The sequence below is a fragment of the Myotis nattereri genome (assembly GCF_964212035.1).
Source record: "Myotis nattereri genome assembly, chromosome: 1".
Lineage (NCBI taxonomy): Eukaryota > Metazoa > Chordata > Mammalia > Chiroptera > Vespertilionidae > Myotis > Myotis nattereri.
Genome location: NC_138075.1, coordinates 23908999 through 23930876, shown reverse-complemented (window position 1 = coordinate 23930876; position 21878 = coordinate 23908999). Strand labels below are relative to the sequence as shown.

Below are 21878 nucleotides of genomic sequence, written 5' to 3'. Positions count from 1 at the left end.
AGGAATTTGTCAGGAGCCCCGTTCTGAGGACTGGCGCTGGCTGTGGGCCGATGCTGGGCCCTCCTTCCACCTGTAGCCCCTGGCAAGAGTGGTCAGAGGGCCTGGGTTGTCCCCACCCCCAACCTCCTAAGGCAGGATGGTGACTATCTTCCTGGGAGAGGAAACCAGCAGCTTCAGACAGTGTTTGGTCAAGAGATTTTTCATCTTCCTTTCCTGGCAAGAGCCGAGCTTCCATCACTCACACACTTGTTTTCCATCACTCACGTCCTTGCCCGTCGGCTGGCATCTGGCTCATCGTGGATGTCCCGTGATAAGTCAGGGACATGACAGATGCCATTAACATAACATTCCTATTCATCCTTCCAGGCTAGGCTGGCTCGGAGAGGAGGCTGAGAGAGGGATGGAGTCAAAAGGGAACAGTTTCCGACACCAGACTCATTGGAGGCCGAGGCTGGCCTCTGCTGCTTTCCTAGCTAGGTAGCTTAGGACAAGTTACCTAACCTCTGTGAGAAACTAAGTTTCCACATTCATTAAATGGGGATAGAAATAGAGAAATTCTCATCTGGAATCAAAGCCATTGCTTTGCACACCTCCAGGGGGCACCCTTCACATTGTGGTTTATGTGAGTGCGTGCCACATGGAACCCCACTCCATAGACTACAAGGTGAAAGATGCCTCAAGATTGCACATCCCGAGTCTGCACCTGGCACAGAATAGCTATGCCATCTTTCAGATGTGGTGCTGACCAGGGTGCTAACAGGGTTCTTGTGAGGACGACAGATGACGCCATGCCAAGGGGCTGGGGCCTTGTAGGTGCACAGGAGGCATGGCATTCCCAGACACCTCCTGCCCTGAGAGATGCCCCTGCCCAATTCTGACTCACGTGTGGAGCAGGTGGGAGCGAGTAGAGACCCAACTCACAATAGCCTTGCGAGCAAGACCTCAGTTCCACGTCCTATGGGGTCCCCTCTTTCCTCTCAGTTTGCCCCCTTGGTAACCACAAAGAGTATCAGACTCCTTGGCAGAAGGCTGGGGGTAGGTAGGGGGTTTCACTCTACTAGGGTTTGTAGCTGACTCGTCAAGAAACCTTGAGTGAAATCTCTTCCCCGCCTGGTTTTCCAGGCTCTGCTTAAAGCAACGGACCCTTTCTGTGTCTCCCCCCCATAGGGTATCTTCATTTAAAGCCTGCTGTGTGGGTGCACGCTCCTTCCCAGGAGCATGTCCGTGCCTCCCCACTCGCCTTTCTTCCCCCCACAGGCATGCACTTCCTAAACTCTAAGGGACCTCACGGGGCTTGCAACCAACGCAGCAATGGGCAGCGGCAGTTCATCCCAGGTAAACCCCTGAACCTGTGCCCAAGGCTGCAGTTTCTCGACTTCTTAGTGAGTCAAAGCAGCCCAGCCCAGGCTCATTTGCCTAGCCCTTCCTTGTTTCACTGTCCCCAGCTGCAATAAACATCCTCTAAAATTCAAAACAAAACAACAACACCTGCTTTATGCTTGACACCGTGGAGAGGAGGGTGTCAAGGTAGCTAGTCTCCGGCCCCAAGGTCACAGAAGAGTAGGCTGAGGTGGTACAGTGCAGGGACTCGGGGGCCCATGGTGTGTGTGTGTGTGTGTGTGTGTGTGTGTGTGTGTGTGTGTAAGGAGGCCAGGCTCCTCAGAGCCCTCAAGCAGGAGACCAGCAGCTCCACTGCCCACCTTTGGAATTCGGGCTTTTCTCTTCTCTCCAGGTGAGGGCCGCCCTGCCTAACGCAGTTTCCTGTTGCCTCTCTGCCTCTCAACCGGCCCGGTTGGCTGCAAGCCTGCAGCTTTCAACACAGGAGTTAGACAAGGGAGTTCCATCACCTGGAGGTAGAAGCGCACCTTTCCATTGCCTCTCACACCCTCCCTCCTCCTTCCCATCCACATCAACAACCCCGTCCTCTTCATTCTGCTTGCTCAGTGAACTCTGAGATACAGCAGACCCCTTGCCTTGCCTATCTGATTTACTGCAGAACCCTGGTTCCTAGACCTAATAAGGTGCTCCATACACGTTAGTTGAATGAATGAATGAATGAATGAATGAATGAATGGAGTCCTTCCATGGAAGTTGGGCACACTTCATGCTTACTCTAGGAAGATGTTCAGACATCCAGGGTTGTTATCCAAAAGAAGTCACCACTGTTCTCTGCTACGGGGACCCCCCCATTCCTGACCCTCTCATCATTCATTTATTCATCGAGCCAATATTTATTGAGTAGCTCTTCAGAATTAGAGTTCCGTTTGGGAGAGAAGCCTTGAGCTTTCTTCACACCCCGGCTCCTTCTCCGCCCCCCCCCCCCCCACTGTCCCCACAACCCTGACCCCCAGGGCTCTTCCCTCTCTTGTTCTGCCTGTCACACAGGGGTCCTATATTTGGGCTTTCTTAGACCTTCCAACCTGCAAAAGAGTTGCCGGCCCGGTCTCCAACATCTGCCCCCAGCCCATCCTCCCACCCACTGTAGGGCCCAGTCCCAGCCTGGCTCTGCCAGAATCCCACCCCACCCTACCTCCCGCCCCGGCCCTGACTCTGTTGTCCCAGCTCAGGCCCTGGGACCCTGCCCCTGGGCGTCCCACCCCCAGCGCCCAGGCCCCTGGCGCTGCCAGCTTTTTGGAATTCCTAATCGCTCCTGGCCCCAGTGATTGGCTGCTCAGCTCTGACCCCACTTGGGCTGCCGCCTGGTTGGATAAAAGGGGAATCTCCTTGGGGCTCCAGAGCATCAGACACCGGAGGGGGCATCTGGGACCAACTTCGCAGAGCGGCGAGCCCGGCGGGGGTGGGGCGGGGGGAGCTAAAGACCGGCGCCTCGGCCCCTCCGAAGAGCCGGGAGATGACGGGGAAATCGGGGGAAGCGCTGAGCAAGCCCAAATGCGAGACAGTGGCCAAGAGTACCCCGGGGAGCGCCCCGGCCAGGTGCACGGGCTTCGGCATTCAGGAGATCCTGGGCCTGAACAAGGAGCCCCCCAGCTCCCACCCGCGGGCTGCCCTCGACGGCCTGGCCTCCGGGCACCTGCTGGCCGCGCGCTCCGTGCTCAGCCCCGCGGGAGTGGGCGGCATGGGGCTGCTGGGGCCCGGGGGGCTCCCCGGCTTCTACGCGCAGCCCACCTTCCTCGAAGTGCTGTCCGACCCGCAGAGCGTCCACTTGCAGCCGCTGAGCAGGGCGTCGGGGCCTCTGGATACCAGCCAGACGGCCAGCTCGGGTAGGTGAGGGCGCTGCCCGCCTCGCCGGAGCCGGGACCCCACGCCGCCGCGGGCTCTCGCTTGTGCCGCAAGGCCTGTTCCGGGCGCAGAAGTTCCTGCCCGGCTGCGGGGTCGCCCCCGGCCTGGGGCCCACGCGCGGGGGCCGAGGGCCGGGAGGATGCCCCGGGCGCCGCCAGGCTCCACGCCCCGCGCTCCGGGCCTCGGCGCTGCTCTCGCGTCCCTGCGCTGGTCCCGGCTCTGGCGCGGCGCCCAGTTGGGGATCCCCCGGGAAACTGGGCTGGGGGGTGGTGTCAGAGCCCTTGGGGCGGGCGGGGGCCCCCAGTTTCTCGGCTCCGCAGCGGGCCCCAGCCTCCGGAGAACTCGCGCTCCATTCCATGCGCTGATGGCCCCGAAGCGGGTGCCAGCTTCGCCCCCGCCCCGGTGCCCAAAGTTGTCTTTTCATTCCTTCTCTCCGTTCCAAACTCCCTCCCCGATTTTGTCAGGGTCTGTGGGGTTTTTTCACCCCACGAGCTTGGACAACCGGCCACCGAGGCGGATGGTCGGCCCGGTCTGATTCCACCTGAGCGCCACTGTTTAGGGGATCCCGGCGCCTCGGGGTTCGCGGGCCCCCAGTGACCCAGCCACACCCTCCCCAGACCCATTTCTCAGCCTCGCGTCCCAGCCCCCGGCTCCTGTTGGCGCCCGAAATTCCCCCGATTTTCCGTTACCGTTTTATTTATTTTTATTTGGAAAACAACGAAAAGAGTCGCGGCGCGGCGTCTCCAATCCCGAGCGGGGGCGCATCGTGCAGGCACCGCCGGACCAGCTACCTGCGCCCCGGCTCCGCTCCTTGGGGCCCATTTTCGGTCCCCGGACAACCGGGCTGCAAGCGCGGGGCAGGGCGCGGGGCCCGGCACGTCACGGGGGTCACCCTGACACCCCGGGAGCGGCCTCGTCCCCTGCTACCCCTGCCCCCAGAGCGCCGGGCCTTGGCCTCTCTTACAACGAAATCTGCTCCAAACCTCCGGAGCGGGGCGCCGGCCTGGGCAGGGCCAGCCCGGGCTTAGGGATGGGGTCGACCTCGCAGAAGGCTTCCCGGGGAGGCCGAGCGGGTCCCCGCCGCTCCCCGAGGCGGCCGGCGTGGGCTGGGACCCCGAGTTTGGGGCTCCCGAGCGCTCCCCAGCGCGCCCCCGCTGCTGCCGCATGTCTCCGTCCGCTTCCCAGATTCTGAAGATGTCTCCTCCAGCGACCGGAAAATGCCCAAGTCAGCCTTAGCCCAGACCAAGAAGCGGAAGAAGCGGCGGCACAGGTAAGGCCCCTGGGCTTCCCGTCACCTGCCTGCTCCCGGCCCCGCGTCCCCCGTGGGGGTCGGGCCTCTCGGACTCCGTTTTCACCGCCATCAGACCTGAGTTCTAAGGTTGCGCCCAGGCGCGGGGAGCGGGCGTTGTTTGGTGACCCCCGGGCCCTGGGGCGGGCTGCGGCGCGCGAGGACGGTGAGAGGCCGCCAGGGAGGCGCACCGGGCCAGGCTTTCTCCTCCTCCTTTGGGAGAAAGGGAAGGCCCCGCCGAAAACCAGAGCCACAGAGGCTGGCAGCTCCCAGGTGCTTCCAGGCACCTGCACATCCGAGATCCATGCGCGCGGGCAGCTCGGCTCCCACCTCCCGCCCGAGCCGGCTCCTCTGCCCTCCGTCCCGGCCGCCTTCCTCTCCCTCGGCCCCTGTGCTCACAGTTTGCTACCGCCTAGCTCCCACCTTTCCCCAAAGCTGGAGCGTGCCATGTGCATTGATGGGACATTTTCGTTAGGCTTCTGCTCTTTTTGTGGTCCCCAAGGTAGCGTCCCTTCTGCGAGCCTCAGTTTCCTTGTCTGTAAAATGGGGAAAGACGGGGGACTGTGTGGACTGGATGACCCCACCCGCCCTGGCTGGAGTGGAGTGGGCTGCACTGGGGTACAGACTAAAAAGAGAGTTTAAAAAACACGTCTTTAAAGAGGCGTTACTGGCACAGAGTTAAAATTCAATCCCTTCGAAAAGCTATATCCTGACAAGCAATCCCCTCACCCCAGGCCCGCAGGCCCCTGGCCATCAGCACCAAATTCTTGTGTAAATTGACCAGAAGCTTTTAAAGAAAATAAAGCGGCAAGAACGAAACATCAGCCCGACTCTCTGCGAGTGCTGCTTGTCCCTGCGCTCACCCGGGCTGTTTTCCCAAACTTCCCTCTGCGGGGGTGGCCCAGGTGGGTGCCACGGGCTCTCAGGGCATTGCGCCCCACGGAGCGCCCCCTTCTCCCCCGCACCGCCTTGTTCGTTCACCCCAGTTTGTTTCCAGCCTCATCGCACCCTTCCTCTGGGCGCTTTTCTGCCTGTCCCTCTTCCTTCACCCTTGGGAACCGCACAACTGACCCCCACCTTTTAAATGGCTCTTCCTGAGCCCTCAGACCCCAACAGGCTCCCGCCTCTGCGAGTGGACTTCTGCTTGGTTTCCCCATGACCTTGATTCGCTCCTTCTCTCCAGTCAGCTGTTCGTTTTTGTTTTGTTTTCTTTTAAACGGAAACATTTTATTTTGGTCCTCATCCTGGGTCATTTTTTACATCCATTTACCCAACGAATATTGATTAAGACACCTCTTTTGCACCCACGACATGCCGGTCCCAGGGTGGGTGGTCCTGCCAGCCTCTGAGTCCAGGGACAGGGACCAGGCCAGGGGGGAAGGACCGGTCTGCTGAACTGCTTCTGCGCTGGTGCGAGGGGGAAGGAGAGAGGGGCTCCCACGGCAAGAAGAGCCCTGGGGAAAGCATGCCCAGACCCTGGGTGCCCCACAGCGTTTCTGCGTCAGGATGCCGCCTTGTGTGGCACTCGGAGTTGGCTGACCCACAGCCCGAAGGCCATGCTTCAGGCTCCTGGCCCTCTGCCCTCGCCTGCCACCCTCTCCACCAGGGAGACCGGTGGGAGCGCTGGAGGTTCGCAGGGAGCAGGAGGACTCGCCACCTGCCCTAGGTGTCTGGCTATTTCTGGTGCATGAAGGGAGCCGATGAGTGGAGGGAGGAGAATGGCTACCGATGGCCAGTGCAGTTTTTAATTAGTTTTTTAAAAACGACGCAAACGTTATTCTGAGCTTCTCTTGTTTGGGGATTTCAGGGAAGAGATCCTGGAATCTGGTGAGAGGAGACGGGCATCGCTCATTTCCCAGAAACACCCAGGTTTATGGGGGTTGGAGAGGGGACAGAGGATGGGCCAGCAGCCTTGGGAGTCTCGGCTTTTCCTCATCTCTGTACCCGGAAAGCTCAGGCAGGAGACAGTGGGGACCCGAAGGTCTGGGTTTCTGCAGAAAACCAGGAGCAGGTTTTCTGGCTCACGTTGTGGGAGCGCAGGGAGGGTCCTGGGAGCAGGGATTGGCTCTGCGACAGGAATGGGGGGAAGTTTGGGGGATCTGAGGCTTTGTTTTGTTTTGAGTGCGAGCTCGAGCTCTCCTAAGCAAAGGGCGGGCGCGTGAAGGGTCTTGAACAACCTATTGTCAGCTCTTCTCTTTGGCTGTGGCCTCAACACCTATGTGCTTGCTTCAGTTTCCCTGAGTTTTGCAAAGGACTTGCGTGTTTGGATTGTTTATTTTGACACTGTGTGTAGGGGGACCTTTCAGTAAATGGCAAGAGAGAAACAGAATTTCTTCAAAATTCTGAAGAAATAACTTTCTGTTTACAAAAGCATTCCATCCCCACCCCCAAGAGGAGAGGAGAAACGATTTAGAATCAAACCAGTCGTTTTCTATAACGAGCAGAATCCTTCTTCCTCACAATCCCCTGCATCAGACCCTGAGACATGAAGACAAACCAGCACAAGGAACGGGGGCTGAACTTTGCACTGGGTCCTGTGCTGGGGGCGCTTGCGAGCAGCAGTCAGGGGTTCTACACCCCTGTGCTGCCCGGAGTCCCAGGTCCCAGAGGCTCCAGCAGGGAAGGTACCAAGTTTATGAGTTGAGTGTGTGGGATCTGGACGCTATCGCCCTGCTGACTTGTGGCTGAGAGAAAGGTCACCCAGGACTTGGTGAAATTAAGGTCTGAAGAAAGAAGACTTTGTGTCTGTAGATGGTTCTGTAGGGTGTTTATGCAGGAAAGGAGGTCTATGAACCCGCTGGTAGTGGGAGTGAGATGTTATGTGTCGGAGCATATTCGTTTGCACATTTTCGTAGGGTGGGTGAGAGGATGTAGCTTTTATCAGATTCTTCACTGCTCAGTGGGGGGTTGGGGGGAGCTGTGGAGGTAGGCTATTTCAGGGCCCCCCTAGGTTGCTTCCCCAGCTTGTGTGTGTGGGGTGGGGGGGGGATGGTTGGAAGGTGGCTCTTGGCTTCTGAGCACCGGAAGGGTCTGGGCGCCCTCCCCCTCATATTCCTCACCCCTACAATTAGGAGAGCAGCTTTAAGGAGCTGGTGGACCCTGGCAGGTGAGGAAGGTGGAGTGTTGGGTGGGTTGCAAGGGAGGGACATTCAGTCCTCAGTTGCATAAACACTGGGGTCGCAGCTGCCTTTGATCTTTGGGTGAGTGCAGTGTGAAAGATCAACTGTCAGAGGAGCCCAGGGAGCAGGTCCTAGCAGGTGAGGCATTTATTTACCTGGCGCCCCCTCGCCTGTGGCCCTGTGCGTGGCAGGAGGAAGAGGGGCCTTCTGCAGTTTTCTCAAATGTCTATCTAACACCCTTTCCCCACAAGCTCTTCCAGAAAGATTCCTACAATGAGATGCCCCCTCAGGGCTGAAATAATCCCCACCACCATCGGAAGGGCACTGGGGGTCCTCAGCCTTGAAAGAAGAAAAGTCCAGAGGGTTAGGCTGAGTGTGTGCGCGAACACGTGTGCACTCACGTGCGCATGGGAGCGTGTGTGTGTGTGTGTGTGTGTGTGTGTGTGTGTGTGTGTGTGAGGGAGGGAGTGTGTGTCTGATTGTGCTGAGCGCCTGGGTTTGGGGTCTGTCCAGGAGGCACAGGGAAGGGCCGTTCTGTCCTCTCTGGGACAGCCTCGTCCCGTTTCCAGAGTCCTGAGTATCCGTTTGCTCCCCGCAGGACGATCTTTACCTCCTACCAGCTAGAGGAGCTGGAGAAGGCGTTCAACGAGGCCCACTACCCAGACGTGTATGCCCGGGAGATGCTGGCCATGAAAACGGAGCTGCCAGAAGACAGGATACAGGTAATAGCGCCCGAGTCCCTGAGTCCCTCGCCTCCCATGTCCCCCACTCTTGGGGACACGGACAGACCAGCCTCCCAGATACCCATCTCCCACCCCCTTGTATGAGCACTGCTGGCCTGGGGTCCTGTTCTCATGAAGAACAGCTCCATACTTGCTGAACACCTACCAAGGGAGGTGGGCACTGCAGGGGGACGGGGGCTTAGCAGTTCTCCACGCAGGCTTGCTGGGGAGCATTTCATAGACTCCGAGGGGCCCTGTGGTGGGAGAAGGAGTTTGGTGGGTGCTGGGTTCTGAGCAGGGGCTCTGTGGTGGCAGCTGTGCCCTCCCTGCAGCTGTCTCCTCCAAGGCCAGGGCCCCAGGCCTTTCTGGGTACCTGGGGGTGGGGGCAGTAGCTTCTAGCCCTGCCCCCAGACTGTTTCCCTTCCTCTGCTCCCCTTCCCATGAAGTAGTCTTGCCCCTCCCCTTTCTACACCCCCCCCCCCCCCCCCCCGCTTCCATCCACCTGAAGCTCCTTCCTCTTCTGACAACCAAGCCTCTGGCCCTGCCTGAGCTCCACTCCTTTACTTCTCTGGGTCAAGCCCAGAATGTGGCTGGACCTGTGTTGTTGGCAGGCCTGGCTCACTAGGCCCTCCCCTCCTCACCTCCTCGCCTCCTCGCCTCCTCGCCTCCTCGCCTCCTCCCCTCCTCGCCTCCTCGCCTCCTCGCCTCCTCCCCTCCTCGCCTCCTCGCCTCCTCGCCTCTCCCGGAGAGTTTGGTCATCACCAGCCCCTGATCTGGGCTGAGACGTCCTCAGCTGTGCTGGGCTCGGGGCCTCCCTTCATTAGCAACAGGACCTTCCCAAGTCCGGAACCCTCCCTCCCCCCAGCTGGCAGGAGTGGGCTGCTTTCTCATTTCTCTGGGAGAAGGTGAAGTCCGATGATTTCTAGACGAGGCCTCCCCGAGGAGGAGGAGTGAGTGGGAGGGACATTTCCAAAAGATTTGGATTGGCCTTAGCTGGATGGCAACCTTACATGAAAGCTGTTCCCATCTCCTGGGTGGGTCAGAGTAGTTCACTGAGGCTGGGAAATGGGGGACCTGACTTCCTGAAAGCCCTCTGCCCTCATCCCTCCCAGCCACGGTCCCTTGTGTCTCCAGGTTTGGTGTGTGTTGGGGGCAGGGGGTGGGGCTAGAGAAGGAACCACCTAAGGTGTGTGGGTGGCTCTGTGCTCTCTCAGGGAAGGACCAGAGAATGGGCAGTGAGGCGTGAGCCGCGTGAGCCTTTCTCTCTCTTGGAAATCTATTTGGAATTTCAGTCAATGGCTTTAGACATTGACACTTAACAATAAGCTCAAGTATTCATAATCAGATTATCTGTTTAATGCTTTATCCATGGTGGCCTGGATCCATCACCCTCCACCCAATTGGGTTTCAGTGGGTAAGGGTGGGTATTGATTCTGAGTCGTGTGTGTGTGTGTGTGTGTGTGTGTTTTGTGTGTGTGTGTGTGTGGTGCTTGTGGTGTGTTGTGTGTGTGTGTGTGTTGTGTTTGTTGTGTGTGTGTGTGTGTTGTCTTTGTGGTGTGGTGTGTGTGTGTGTGTGTGTGTGTGTGGTGCTTGTGGTGTGTTGTGTGTGTGTGTATGGTGCTTGTGGTGTGTTGTGTGTTGTGTGTGTGTGTGTATTGTGTTTGTGGTGTGTGTTGTGTGTGTGTGTGTGTTGTGTTTGTGGTGTGGTGTGGTGTGGTGTGTGTGTGTGTGTGTGTGTGTAAGCCAAGGTCTAATCCAGTTGATGTTGGAGGTAACCTCAGCCTGGCCTTCATTAGCACCAAGTTGGCTATTCCATGTGTCAGGGCGGGGGGTTGGGGGGAGACTGACAAACTCCCCTGTTGGTAAGCCCCCCATTGGCACTATTCACCAAAAGGAAAGAACAGCTTGTCTCTTGCAGTGGGTTGTCCTACAACCTGTCTGGCTCAGGTGGTGGTGAGGGGATTGTGTGTAACTGTGGAATCTGGGCTTCTTTAAGTTCCCTGGGAGGTGTCTATGGGCTGGTAAATGCTGCACCCCAGAAGGTAGGAGCTGTCAAATAGCCCTGCCCCCAAATATTTTACCCAGTGACCTGGGAAGGCTTAGTGTGTGTTAGCATGTCTCAACCACACAGTCACAGCTGTGATTTGCAGAGCAGTTTCCGCGTGCCAGGTGTTCTGATATGTGAGGTATGCAGGAGAGGCAAGGAGGCGCGGTGGTTAGGGGCACCCACTCTGGAACCAGACTGCCTGGGTGTGGTCCTGGCTTCACCAATTACGAGTTGAGTGACTCTGGACAGGTTCCCTTGCCCCCCAGAGCCTCCCATTCCTCATCTGTAAAGTGTGGGTGACAGTGGCCCCTGATGATGTGATGTGTTCCAAGCTGTGCCGGGCACATGCCCAGTGCCCACTCGGTTGCAGCTCTGCTCTCATTAAATCCTGCTGACAACTGGTGGGGACCATTAGCATCGTTTATTACCAAGGAAACTGAGACAGAACAGCTACCACAGCCACACAGCTAGTAAGCGGGGGACACAGGGACGTAGGCCTGCATCTGAAGCCCACATGCTCACCACCTGCCTCGGGTTTGAAGCCTGAGCTCTAACCTGAAGCTGTGGGAAAGTGATGGTCTGAAGTCAGGTGGGGGGCCTGTGTCAAACCTTCTTTATAAAGATAACCAGTGCCCACACTGAGCACCAGGTACAATTTTTTAAAAATCACTCAAATAGCCCTAACCAGTTTGGCTCGGTGGATAGAGCGTCAGCCTGTGGACTGAAGGGTCCCAGGTTCGATTCCGGTCAAAGGCATGTACCTTGGTTGCGGGCATATCCCCAGTAGGGGGTGTGCAGGAGGCAGCTGATCGATGTTTCTCTCTCATCGATGTTTCTAACTCTCTATCCCTCTCTCTTCCTCTCTGTAAAAAAAATCAATTAAGAAAACATATTTTTAAAAATCACTCAAATAATTACCACTTCAATGGGGCGAAACATGAGTCTCCCACCCCCTCCCCCAGCAGCCCTTCCAGTGGTAGCCAGTTTTCTTTGTTTCTTTCTAGAGATAGTGTATGTATATTCCCAAGAAGTCGGAACACCCAATGAGCTGGGCACTATGACTATCGCCATTTTACAGATGGGGAGCCGGCCTCCAGAATGCAGACCGGAGTCCCTTTAGACTCCGTAGCACTTGCTTCACTGCACTGCCACCCTTCCAGTCATTTCCTTTAACCTGTTCAGGTGGGAACGATGCATCTAAAGATGGAAAACTACCACTCTGGAGCCAGTCTCCTCCCCCAGCTGTCAGTCAGAGGCGTGTGTGTGTGTGTGTGTGTGTGTGTGTGTGTGTGTGTATACAGGGCCGGGGTAGTTGTTAAGGCTCCAAGTCTGAGGTTAGACATTCTCAAGGTGGAAGGGCACGGTTGTTGGACTGGATGTCAGTGACTCGGGTTTCCGTTCTGGCTCGGACGCCACCAGGCTTAGCAGAAGCCAGGTCACTTCCCCTGTTTTCCATCTGTGAAAAGGAGGGGGTCCCTTCCTGGGGGGGCCGTCTCAAGATCACCTTCCTCACCGGGTCCCTGGGCGGCCGCTGGTGGAATGGGGGAGCATGATCGTGGAGTAACAGCCCCAGGTGGGCAGCTGGGCCACACCCTCTCTGGGCCAATCCAAGCAAACCTCGTGTGTGCCTGCCTCCTGTCTAATGTCTAATGAGATCCCAGTGTGGCTGTGAAAAGTCAAACTCACCTACTGCCAATCTTCTTTTAATTTAAAATTTTGCATGTCGCCCTAACTGGTTTGGCTCAATGGATAGAGCATCGGCCTGCGGACTGAGGGGTCCCAGGTTCGATTCTGGTCAAGGGCATGTTCCTTGGTTGCAGGCACATCCCCAATAGGGAGTGTGCAGGAGGCAGCTGATCGATGTTTCTCTCTCATCGATGTTTCTAACTCTCTATCCCTCTCCCTTCCTCTCTTTAAGAAATTAATAAAATATATTTTAAAAAATTTTTGCATGTGGACACTATTGCAGATATCCTCCATTTCCCCGCCTTTGCCCACCTCCATCCAGCCCCCACCCTCCCCCCTTGGGCCCTCCCCACACTGTTGTCTGTGTCCCTGGGCTACACATGTGTGTTCTCCAGCTAATCCCTTCACCTTCCCTTATCCAGTCCTCCCTTCTCCCCCCACCCCGCCCCCCGCTTCCCTCTGACATTTGTCAGTCTGTTCCGTGTGTCCATGCCTCTGGTTCTATTTTGTTCATCAGTTTATTTTGTTCATTAGATTCCACATACTAGTGAGATGATATGGTATTTGTTTTTCTCTGACTGGCTTATTTTGCTTAACATAATTTCCAGAGTTCCTTCTTTTTTACAGCTGAGTAGTATTCCATGGTGTACATGTACTATAGTTGTTTTGTCCACTCATCTACTGATGGGCACTTGGGCTGTTCCCAGATTTGGGCTATTGTAAATAACGCTGCTCCGAACATAGGGGTGCATGTATTCTTTCTGATTGGTGTTTCAAGATTCTCAGGATATAGTCCCAGAAGTGGAATCACAGGTCAAAGGGCAATTCCATTTTAAATTTCTTGAGGAAACTCCATACTCTTTTCCGCAGTGGCTGTACCAGTCTGCATTCCCATACCTCCTTCCCATCTTTGTTTCCCTGCCAGCAAGCCAAGCTCTGAGCCTCAAAGTACTCATTTGTAAGATAATAATAACAATGTCTCCCCACCTGTGAAAAAAGGAGGGGGGATCCCTTCCTGGGAGGGGCCTTCGCATTTAATGAAGTATTGTTATTACTGGCATTATAAGCACTTACTATTGTCCCAGATATTAAGTGTTTGCCATGCCCTGTTTCAGTAAATCCTCACAACAGCTAGATGAATTAGATGCTCCTACACCCATTTTCTGGGTGTGGAAAACGAGGGGCTGAGAGGTGAAGTAAGCAGTAGACTGGATTCAGACCCAGTACTCAGCTACCATCCTGGGAGAGGGGAACGTGACTGCCTACCTCCATACGCGGGACTGGTCCGTGGCAGCAGCAGCGATGGGGCAGCCCCTCTGTAAAGGGCACTTCCTCTGCCCTCGGGCTTGGCGGGCACGCAGTTCCGTGCTCTAAGGCTCTCTGGGCTGGGGGGAAGGGATGCTGTGCGTTGTTGGGGGAAGAAGAGATTCTGAGTCTCCATATCAGACTCAGACCTGCAGTCCTCGTTGTGTCCCCCCACAATGCTGGGCCTGGCATTCTGGAAGCTCCTGCCAGATGTCAGCTCTGGGGCAGAGGAAGTGGGTTTCCAGACTGACTTTATTTCCTCTGTGAGGCCACTCCTTCCAAGAATGATCATATCGGGTGTACCTGTACATTCACTTGTTTGGCTCCTGGATTCCTTTCTGACAAAAATTATACTTATTTTAATGCCTACATGGCAGGGATGTGGATGTGCAAAGTGAACGGAGCCCACTCTCACCCCCAGTCTTTGCAGAGAATCCCTGGTGTTTGGAGTCTCTGGCTAGCACTGCTTGATTCTGCCTTTTTTCTTCTTCTTAATATTTTTATTGATTTCAGAGAGGAAGAAAGAGGAAAAGAGAGATAGAAACATCAATGACGAGAGAGAATCATTGATTGGCTGCCTCCTGCACACCCCCTACTGGGAATCAAGCCTGCAACCCAGGCATGTGCCCTTGACCGGAATTGAACCTGGGACCCTTCAGTCCGTAGTCTCTATCCACTGAGCCAAACCGGCTAGGGCTGATTCTGCCTTTTATAAAGTGGTCCCTGCCCAAGGGAAGGGAATGAAGTTTGGGAAATTCTATTCCAGAAGTTAGAAGACAGGCACACAGGAGGGAAAGGGTTGCAGTGTCTCAGCCTGGGACTTTTATTAGAATCACAGCTGCTTTAAAATCTTTATTTTTCAATTACAATTGACATTTAATATTATACTAGTTTCAGGTATACAGCATAGTGGTTAGACATTTATGTAACTTGTAAAGTGATCCCCCCATAAGTCTTCACCCACCGGACACCGTATATAGTTATTACAGTATTATTGGCTATATTCCCTAAACTGTACAAAATGGCAATTACAAAATAGTCACAGAGCATCTTTTTAAAGTATATATATATTTATTGATTTCAGAGAGGAAGGGAGAGGGAGAGATAGAAACATCAATGATGAGACTCACTGATCAGCTTCCTCCTGCACGCCCCCCACTGGGGACCGAGCCCGCAACCTGGGCATGTGCCCTTGTCGGGATTCGAACCCCAGGACCCTTCAGTCCGCAGGCCCAGGCTCTATCCACTGAGCCAAACCGGCTAGGGCCTTCGGTGTGTTTTTAAAGCTCTGCAGGTGATTGTGCGCAGCCAGTGTGAACACGCTGGGTCAGAGACTCGGGAAAGGAGTTTCTCTGTTTTGAGTGGGTTAATACGAATGGAAAAAAGTGGAGTTGTGGGTGACAAGATGGGTTGAGCAACAAGATGACTTGCCAGGTGTGTAGGGATTGACGCTGCCTGAGGCTCCCAGGACGAGTGAGCAGAGCTGCCCCCTAGTGGACGTCAGGGGCTGCAGCAGGGTCAGGCTTCTCAGCCGGAAGCTGGGACTGGAAGGGGTGTGCTGAAATATGGTGTCAGAAGTGCTGAGTGGATATGGAATGTGAAGTCATTAAATCACGCCAGCAGCGGGCCCAGATTAATCAGCTTCCAGCTAGAGGAGAGGGAAGAAGCTGGGTGAATGCGATGGAAACTGCCATATGGCTGACAAAGCCAGGCTGCATGGCATGGGGCGCAAGGTTAGAGGGCCGGGTCTGGGGTAGCCAAGGGCCCAAAATGTGCAAAAAGCACCCGATTGTGCAAGATGTCTCCATTAGGGGTACAATCCTGGAAGGTAGGCAGAGGTTTCCTGGGAGATATCCGAGGGAAGGAGTCCTGGGCATGTTGTCCTGTGGGGATACAGGAATGGGAACTTTGCCAGACAGGAGCCGTGTGATGACAACAGAAGCCACGGCTGCTCAGGCTGGTTACCCACATTCGAGAGAAAGAGCCGATAGAGTTGCTGGGCTGCCTGACGTGTTCCCTCGTGGCAGAAGAGCGCCCGTTCGGGAAGAAGCCTTCCCAGGTGCAGTCCACCCTTGGAGGCACAGGGTCTCAGGCCCTCTCTGCCAGCTGTGGAGGCACCTGCCAGAGCAGCTGCTGGCAGCCAGAGGCATCCTACCTGGGCTTCCTCAGAGCTGCTGGGGCGTCACCTTTGTGGGGAAATGCACAAGGAACCCAGGCTCTTCCTGGAGCTGGAAGATCTTCTCGACTCATCTTTGCTCAGGACCCCAAACCTGGTGACCCCTGGTGTCACCTTTGGGTCCCTACTTGGGAGCTCAGAGTTCTCAAGGGGGAGGCAGGGCTCTCTCTGGTCCTTGTTGGAGGTTTTCCTGAAGAGTCCTGCGCCCGCATGAGGAGGAGCAGTCTCTTCCAGAAAGTGGAAAGTCAAGGGAGTGAGTGGGAGTGGGACGGAAGGAATATTTGGGGCCTGTCGGGACCAAGAGGCCAAGGAGGAAAAAGGGCCTAAATGCTGCGAAGGAATCTGAGAGGTGCGAGACGGGAGGGCCTGGCTTTATGTGAAAAGTGCGCTGGCCACTTGCTGGAAAGCAAAGCCTCATCTCACTGCACATTTACCTACAGAATTCACCCAACATCCCGCCAAAGTGGGTTGGTTCTTACTGTGTGCCAGGCATTTCCCAAGCACTATTTTGTTTGATTTTTTACAACAAACCTGCGAGGATATCGCAGGCAGATGAGGACCTGGAAGTCGGAAAGGTTAAGAAATGCAGCCAAGGTCACAAAGCTGGAGGCAGAGCAGGGATCTCCTGCCTTGGTTTTCCAGCTCCTGATCACAGCACCTGGCAGGGCTCTGCAAGGTCTTCGCTTGCATTTTGGACTTCAAGGGAGTGTTGCAGGGGCACCCCCCCCACACACACACACACACCCCTAGTGGTTGTTGTTCTCGTTATTTGTCAGCCCAGCCTTACTAAAGGGCATGTGGAGGAGGCCGGAGGGGCAGGCAATGCCACTGATGAACCAGACTTTCTGCACTTCCCCTGAAATAATAAGTAGCATTGATTGAGCACCTTCTGTGCGACAACTACTGCTTTTAGGCGCTTTCACTTACTTCATTAATCCTGAAAACAACCCTGAAAAGTAGGTATTCTTATTTTATGTCTGAAGCAGCTGAGACTGAGAGAAGGCAAGTAACTTTGCCCAAGATCACTCAGCAGTTTTTGTCAGAGCTGGGAATTCCAGTGCAGGACTGGCTGACTTCAGTGCTTCTTGCACATTTTTAAGTCCCATGAACACATGCTGGTTGCTTCCAGGAAAGGAAGAGAAAGACAAATATGAAGAGTGGTTAGGGTTAATTCCAGCCCCTTGTCCACTTCCCTCCAAGGCATCATTGCCACAGCTTCCCTGCCAATTGTCCTTAAAAGAAATTGTTTTGGCTGTTCAGGTTCCTCCATAAATTGGAGCAGCATCTGGTCTTTGCAGAGGGCCAGGCATTCCAGGAGCTCATAACCCAGGGTCCGGATGATTCCTGGTTTGACGACCAGCTGGCACCAACTCCCCTGGGAGTATGTAGGCAAAGTCTGGTCTGCAGAGCAGTTATTTATTTCCCCAAATTAGGAGACCCAGGAAAATGATTCTTCTAGAGGCCCCAGAAATGATTTGAATCCTAAGCTTGCACCCCCCCCCCCATTTTTTAATCCTCACCTGAAAATATTTTTCCATCGATTTTTAGAGAGAGTGGAAGAGAGAGGGAAAGACAAAGAGAAATAACGATGTGAGAGAAACACATCAATTAGTTGCCTCCTGCATGCACCCCGACCAGGGCCCTGGCTGGGGAGGAGCCTGCAACCGAGGTATGTGCCCTCGACCCAAATCAAACCCAGGACCCTTTGGTCCGCAGGCTGACACTTTCTCCACTGAACCAAACCGGCTAGGGCTGCACCGCCTGCTTTAGTAATGATGCTGTGTTCCCTTGAAAGCCCGCCACCATCTCCAGCACCGATGCTCATGGAATCCCGAGGAAGCCAAGGCAATGCGCCTTCCTGGGCACCCACACTCAGGGCGGAATCTGCCTTTCTGTACCCCACAGTCCTTTCTCCGGAATCTGTAAATCCAAACTGCTGGGAATGAACAGTTCTGTCGTAAAGTTGGAATCGAAACTCATTAGTGACAAACACAGGACTGGCCCTTCTAGTTCTCTCTCTCGGTGTGAATATAAGGCTTTAGTGCAGAAATCAGAGTTGATGAGTGACTATGGTGGTGCTGCTGCTGCGGGGTGTTATGTAACACGTGGTATATGCATCCCCCATTATTTCTAAAATCCAAAACGTTCTGGAGTCTGGCCCCACCCGTTCCAGTGAGGGGTGTGGCCTTGTTGTATAACGCTCCGTGTTCAAGCAGGAAGGTCATCTCCTGATCAGGAAGCAGGTGGTTTACTTAGATTCATAAAGTGAGCCCTCCCAAGCCTCCCAAGCGGCCAGACGAGGCGCCTGCCTTCCATCACCCAGGGGCTCAGGCTTTGCTATCTTTGAGAGGTGGATGGAACCAGAAGTAGCTTATCCCTGTATGTGGATTTTTCCTCTGTGGGAGAAGGCAGCTTGAGCTTGAGACAAGTGGGTACTTGGAGAGGGTGACCAAGTGTAATGGAAGGAAGATGGAACAGGTCAGGGGTCTCAGGCAACTCGCAGGCCCTAGGTTGGGCCTACAGTGGGCAGAGCCTGCAGGCGGTGCTGGGGAGATGTAAACAGCAGAGAGCTAAGCCAGGACCCTGGCCAGTCAGCCCCGCTCATTGCCCACCGCAGTCTGAGCTTTAGTGCACAGAGCACAGCCATCGAGTGGCCTTCAAATGACAGAAACCCTGTCCTTGGCAGGTGTCACTCAGGGCTCTCTGGGTCAGGACCAGGGGGAGTTCCTGCACGTTGCTTCCCAGCTCCCCCAGGAGGGCCCCAGCAGATGGGCAGGTGCCAAAGCCGATGGTATCAACGGCGCGACCCACCCTGAGTGGGACCAGCGATTGTTTTCTAACAGAGCTGGCCAGTGTCGGGGTGGAATGGCAGGGGACTTCGAGGCCGCGTCTTTTCCATTTTCAGAGATTCCAGTTATTTACAAATGAAGAAACACACATTCGGGTCAACTTAAAGTTGTGCGTGGACGGTGCGGTCTTTCTGCAATCCTTCACGGGATGCCTGGGCTGTTTGGGGGAAGCGGGGATGCGAGGCGAGGCGTCTGGGGCGCCCCCTACCGGACACGGCCGGCCGCGCTCAGCCGCAGACTCCGGGCCGCCGCGGGCCATCGGGGCGCTCACTCCGCCACCTGGCGGCGGCGGCGGGAACCGCGGGGGCGCACCGACGCCGAGCCCCGCAGGCCGGGCTGGGGCCGCCCCGCGGCCGAGGCAGCAAAGGGTTAAGCTGTCAGCGGCGCGATGTTAAACAGGTGTCAAAGGCGCCCCATATATCTGCAGATTGAAATCAAATTCTTTGCCGTATAAAAAGATAAATTACCCAGGCGCTGCCGCGCGTCCCACTCATCACGCCAGCGCCAGACGGCAAGCAATTTTTTTTTTTTAATGTGCTAACGACCTAATCAAGCAATCAAGTCTGAGAAGATTGCAGAGTGACCGGGGCAGACATCTGCCGGCGAGCCCCGCATTCATTTCCCGCGCCCCCGCGCGGGGCGGAGCCGGGGAGGGAGCTGCCGGGGGAAGAAGGGGAAAAATCCTAAACAAATTAACACCCAATTTTCCCCGTCTAATTAGTTAAATGAGAAGTGTTTGGGGTCCCCCGGGGAGGGGGAGCGGCTCGCAGCGCGGCTCGTGCTGCCTCCCCAACATTAATTAGTGCGGGTCAATGCCGCGGCCCCCGGGGGAGCAGCCGCTTTAATTTCCCGTGATATTTCAGTGCCTGAGGCCCATCGATTCAAACTGAAATTAACTTATTTTTCAATCAGCCCAGGGCTGCCCCTGGGGGTGACTCTTCTTTTGCCGCCTCCTGAATAGAGCTGGAGCGATTTTTCATCAAAAGCTGAAACCTCCGCTGCCGAGGGCGGGGAGGGGGCCCCGGAGGGAAGGGGGGACCGGCGAGGCGAGGGAATGGAAATCGCAGCGGAAACTAATAGGTTTCTGGAATCCGCCCCTGCCCTCCCCTCTTCTCCCCACTTCCCAGAGCTCCTTTCTGCGCTGGGGCGACAGAGCCCAAGGAGCTGTGAAGGAACAAGAGGGCCCCCCCTGGGCCTGGGGTCCTGCCTGCGCCCCGCACCTACTGGAGGAACAGTGGCCTGCCCTTGGTTCTGGTTCTGGTTCTGGCTCCTATCAGTGGCTGGAGCTTGTTTGGGAGACAAGGAATCTCCCCTCCCCCAAGCATGGCAGCCCCTCCAGGGCGGGAGAGCTCCAGCACCCCCAGGACAACCGCCCCTCATTCAGACTCTGCACCGGTTTGGGGACCAGAAATAAAACCTTCCCTGGGGTGACCCACCACACTTTCCTAGGTGCCCACTCCCATCTCCTTCTCCCACCACTGAGAATTTTGTCTTTCTTCCCTGACAGGGATGGCTGCCCAATCCCTCAAACATGATGCCCCGTTGGGTTGGTAACTGTGGGTGGCAGGCTCAGACCCGGCCCAGGAGGGCGCTGACGCAGGCCTGGGAGCACCCCCACCTCTGCTCGGTTCCCAGGCTTCATGGCACCTTCATGCTCCCTGGAAGCCTTCCGGGGAGAGGGAGGGAGCTCTGACCACGGCTAGTCCAGCCCCTGGGAAGGAACGTGTCCCTCTGCAAGGCAGACATTCTGGTTATGGCCTAAGGTCTGAGCACAAGAACTACCTGGGTCGGGCATCTCAGCTGCAAACTGAGGACCACACTGGCCCTGCTCACTGCAGGACCCTGACCTAGAGGTGTCCTTATCCCACTAAAAAAAAAAAAAAAAAAGACCCATTTCACCCATCAGACCCTCACAGGACTTGGGTCCTCATTCTGGGGGATACCCCTGAGCCTGGAAGAACCCCCTGGGTACCATGGGGCTTGAGTAAGGACACCCACCTGGAGAAACCAGCAGTCCCAAGAGTATGGGGCCATTGGCCATGGAAGGGGTGGGGACCTTAACTCCAGATAGACATGGAGGGGGGGGTGGGAGGCCTGGGCCCAGGGCCCCTCAGAGGACACCCCTGACCTGTTGGTCTACACCTGCAGGTCTGGTTCCAGAACCGCAGAGCCAAGTGGAGGAAGCGCGAGAAGTGCTGGGGCCGGAGCAGCGTCATGGCGGAGTACGGGCTGTATGGGGCCATGGTGCGGCACTCCATCCCCCTGCCCGAGTCCATCCTCAAGTCCGCCAAGGATGGCATCATGGACTCCTGTGCCCCGTGGCTGCTCGGTAAGAGCCCACACCCTCCTCGGGGCCCTGCCCCCAAGGCAAGGAGTGGGCTCCCCCAGGAGGGGACAGAGCCTGGAGCAAAGGGACCTGGCACAGCAGCCGAGCAGAAGGGAGGCCCTCCAAAGCAGGTCCCCCAGCTCCCTTGGGGGCTCCGTGTGGGCTGGGCCCGGGGCTTGGTGTCTCTCTTGCATCCACAGTGCCTAGGATGTCCATCCTGGGCAGGTCCCTGACTGTGGGTTCTTTTGTCCTGTGAGGGGGGTGTGACTGGTGCCCCAGGGTCTGTACCCCTTTCTTCCCTTTGGGAGGTGCGCTTGTGATGAATGGAACGGCCCCTCTTGGGGACTGGGGGATCCTAGGTCCCTTTGGCCACATTCTGGCTTTGCCCAAAGGCCTTCTTGCCCCCTAAATCTCTCCACCTGCCATCTTCCTCCTCCTGCCATCTGGGCCTCTGTCTGATAGAGCACCAGCCTGCCTTGGGGTTCTAAGACCTGGAATCCCAGGAGGGAAGGATGGGGAGCAAGCTCTGTGCTTGGGAAGGGACAGAACAGGCTGCAGGGGGGGCAGTGCCCAGGGGCGTGGCTGGGAGGAGCCCTCTGCAGGCCAGGGCGCCTAGTTGCTGGTCTGCAGCCCTCCCGCGGCCCTGGCCCAGCCCTGGGACTCATGACTGTGGTGTGTGAAGTAAGGCTTTCTGCTTGTCCTTAATTCTGGCCTTTCTCTATCTTTGCCGTTTTCAGTTCAAGATGGCTTTCCCAGGCGCTTTTCTAAACCCGAATACCAACACTTCTTTTTAGGAATGCACAAAAAGTCGCTGGAGGCAGCAGCCGAGTCGGGGAGGAAGCCCGAGGCGGAGCGCCAGGCCCTGCCCAAGCTGGATAAGATGGAGCAGGAGGAGCGGGGCCCCGACGCCCCGGCGGCCATGTCCCAGGAGGAACTGAGGGAGAACAGCATTGCGGCGCTCCGAGCCAGGGCGCAGGAGCACAGCACCAAAGTGCTGGGGACTGTGTCCGGGCCCAACAGCCTGGCCCGGAACGCCGAGGAGCCCGAGGAAGAGGAGGCCAGGGACGAGGACAGGCCAGTGGAGAAGCTGAGTCCTCGGCAGCTCGAGGACGTGGCTTAG

The 21878-nt window shown here is 56.3% G+C and overlaps 1 protein-coding gene across 2 annotated transcripts; it reads left to right on the top strand.

The window, feature by feature from the left end:
• Nucleotides 1–2851: 2851 nt before the first annotated feature.
• Nucleotides 2852–21878, top strand: VSX2 (visual system homeobox 2; the record flags this gene model as incomplete). Of its 2 annotated transcripts, none has more annotated exons than XM_081112317.1 (5): nt 2852–3221; nt 4426–4510; nt 8246–8369; nt 20581–20761; nt 21553–21878. In XM_081112317.1, 5 exons carry the CDS (start codon nt 2852–2854, stop codon nt 21876–21878), a joined length of 1086 nt encoding a protein of 361 aa, XP_080968443.1. The 2 variants fall into 2 exon arrangements, with proteins under 2 accessions (XP_080968443.1, XP_080968442.1); XM_081112316.1 differs by having other exon boundaries at nt 21496–21878.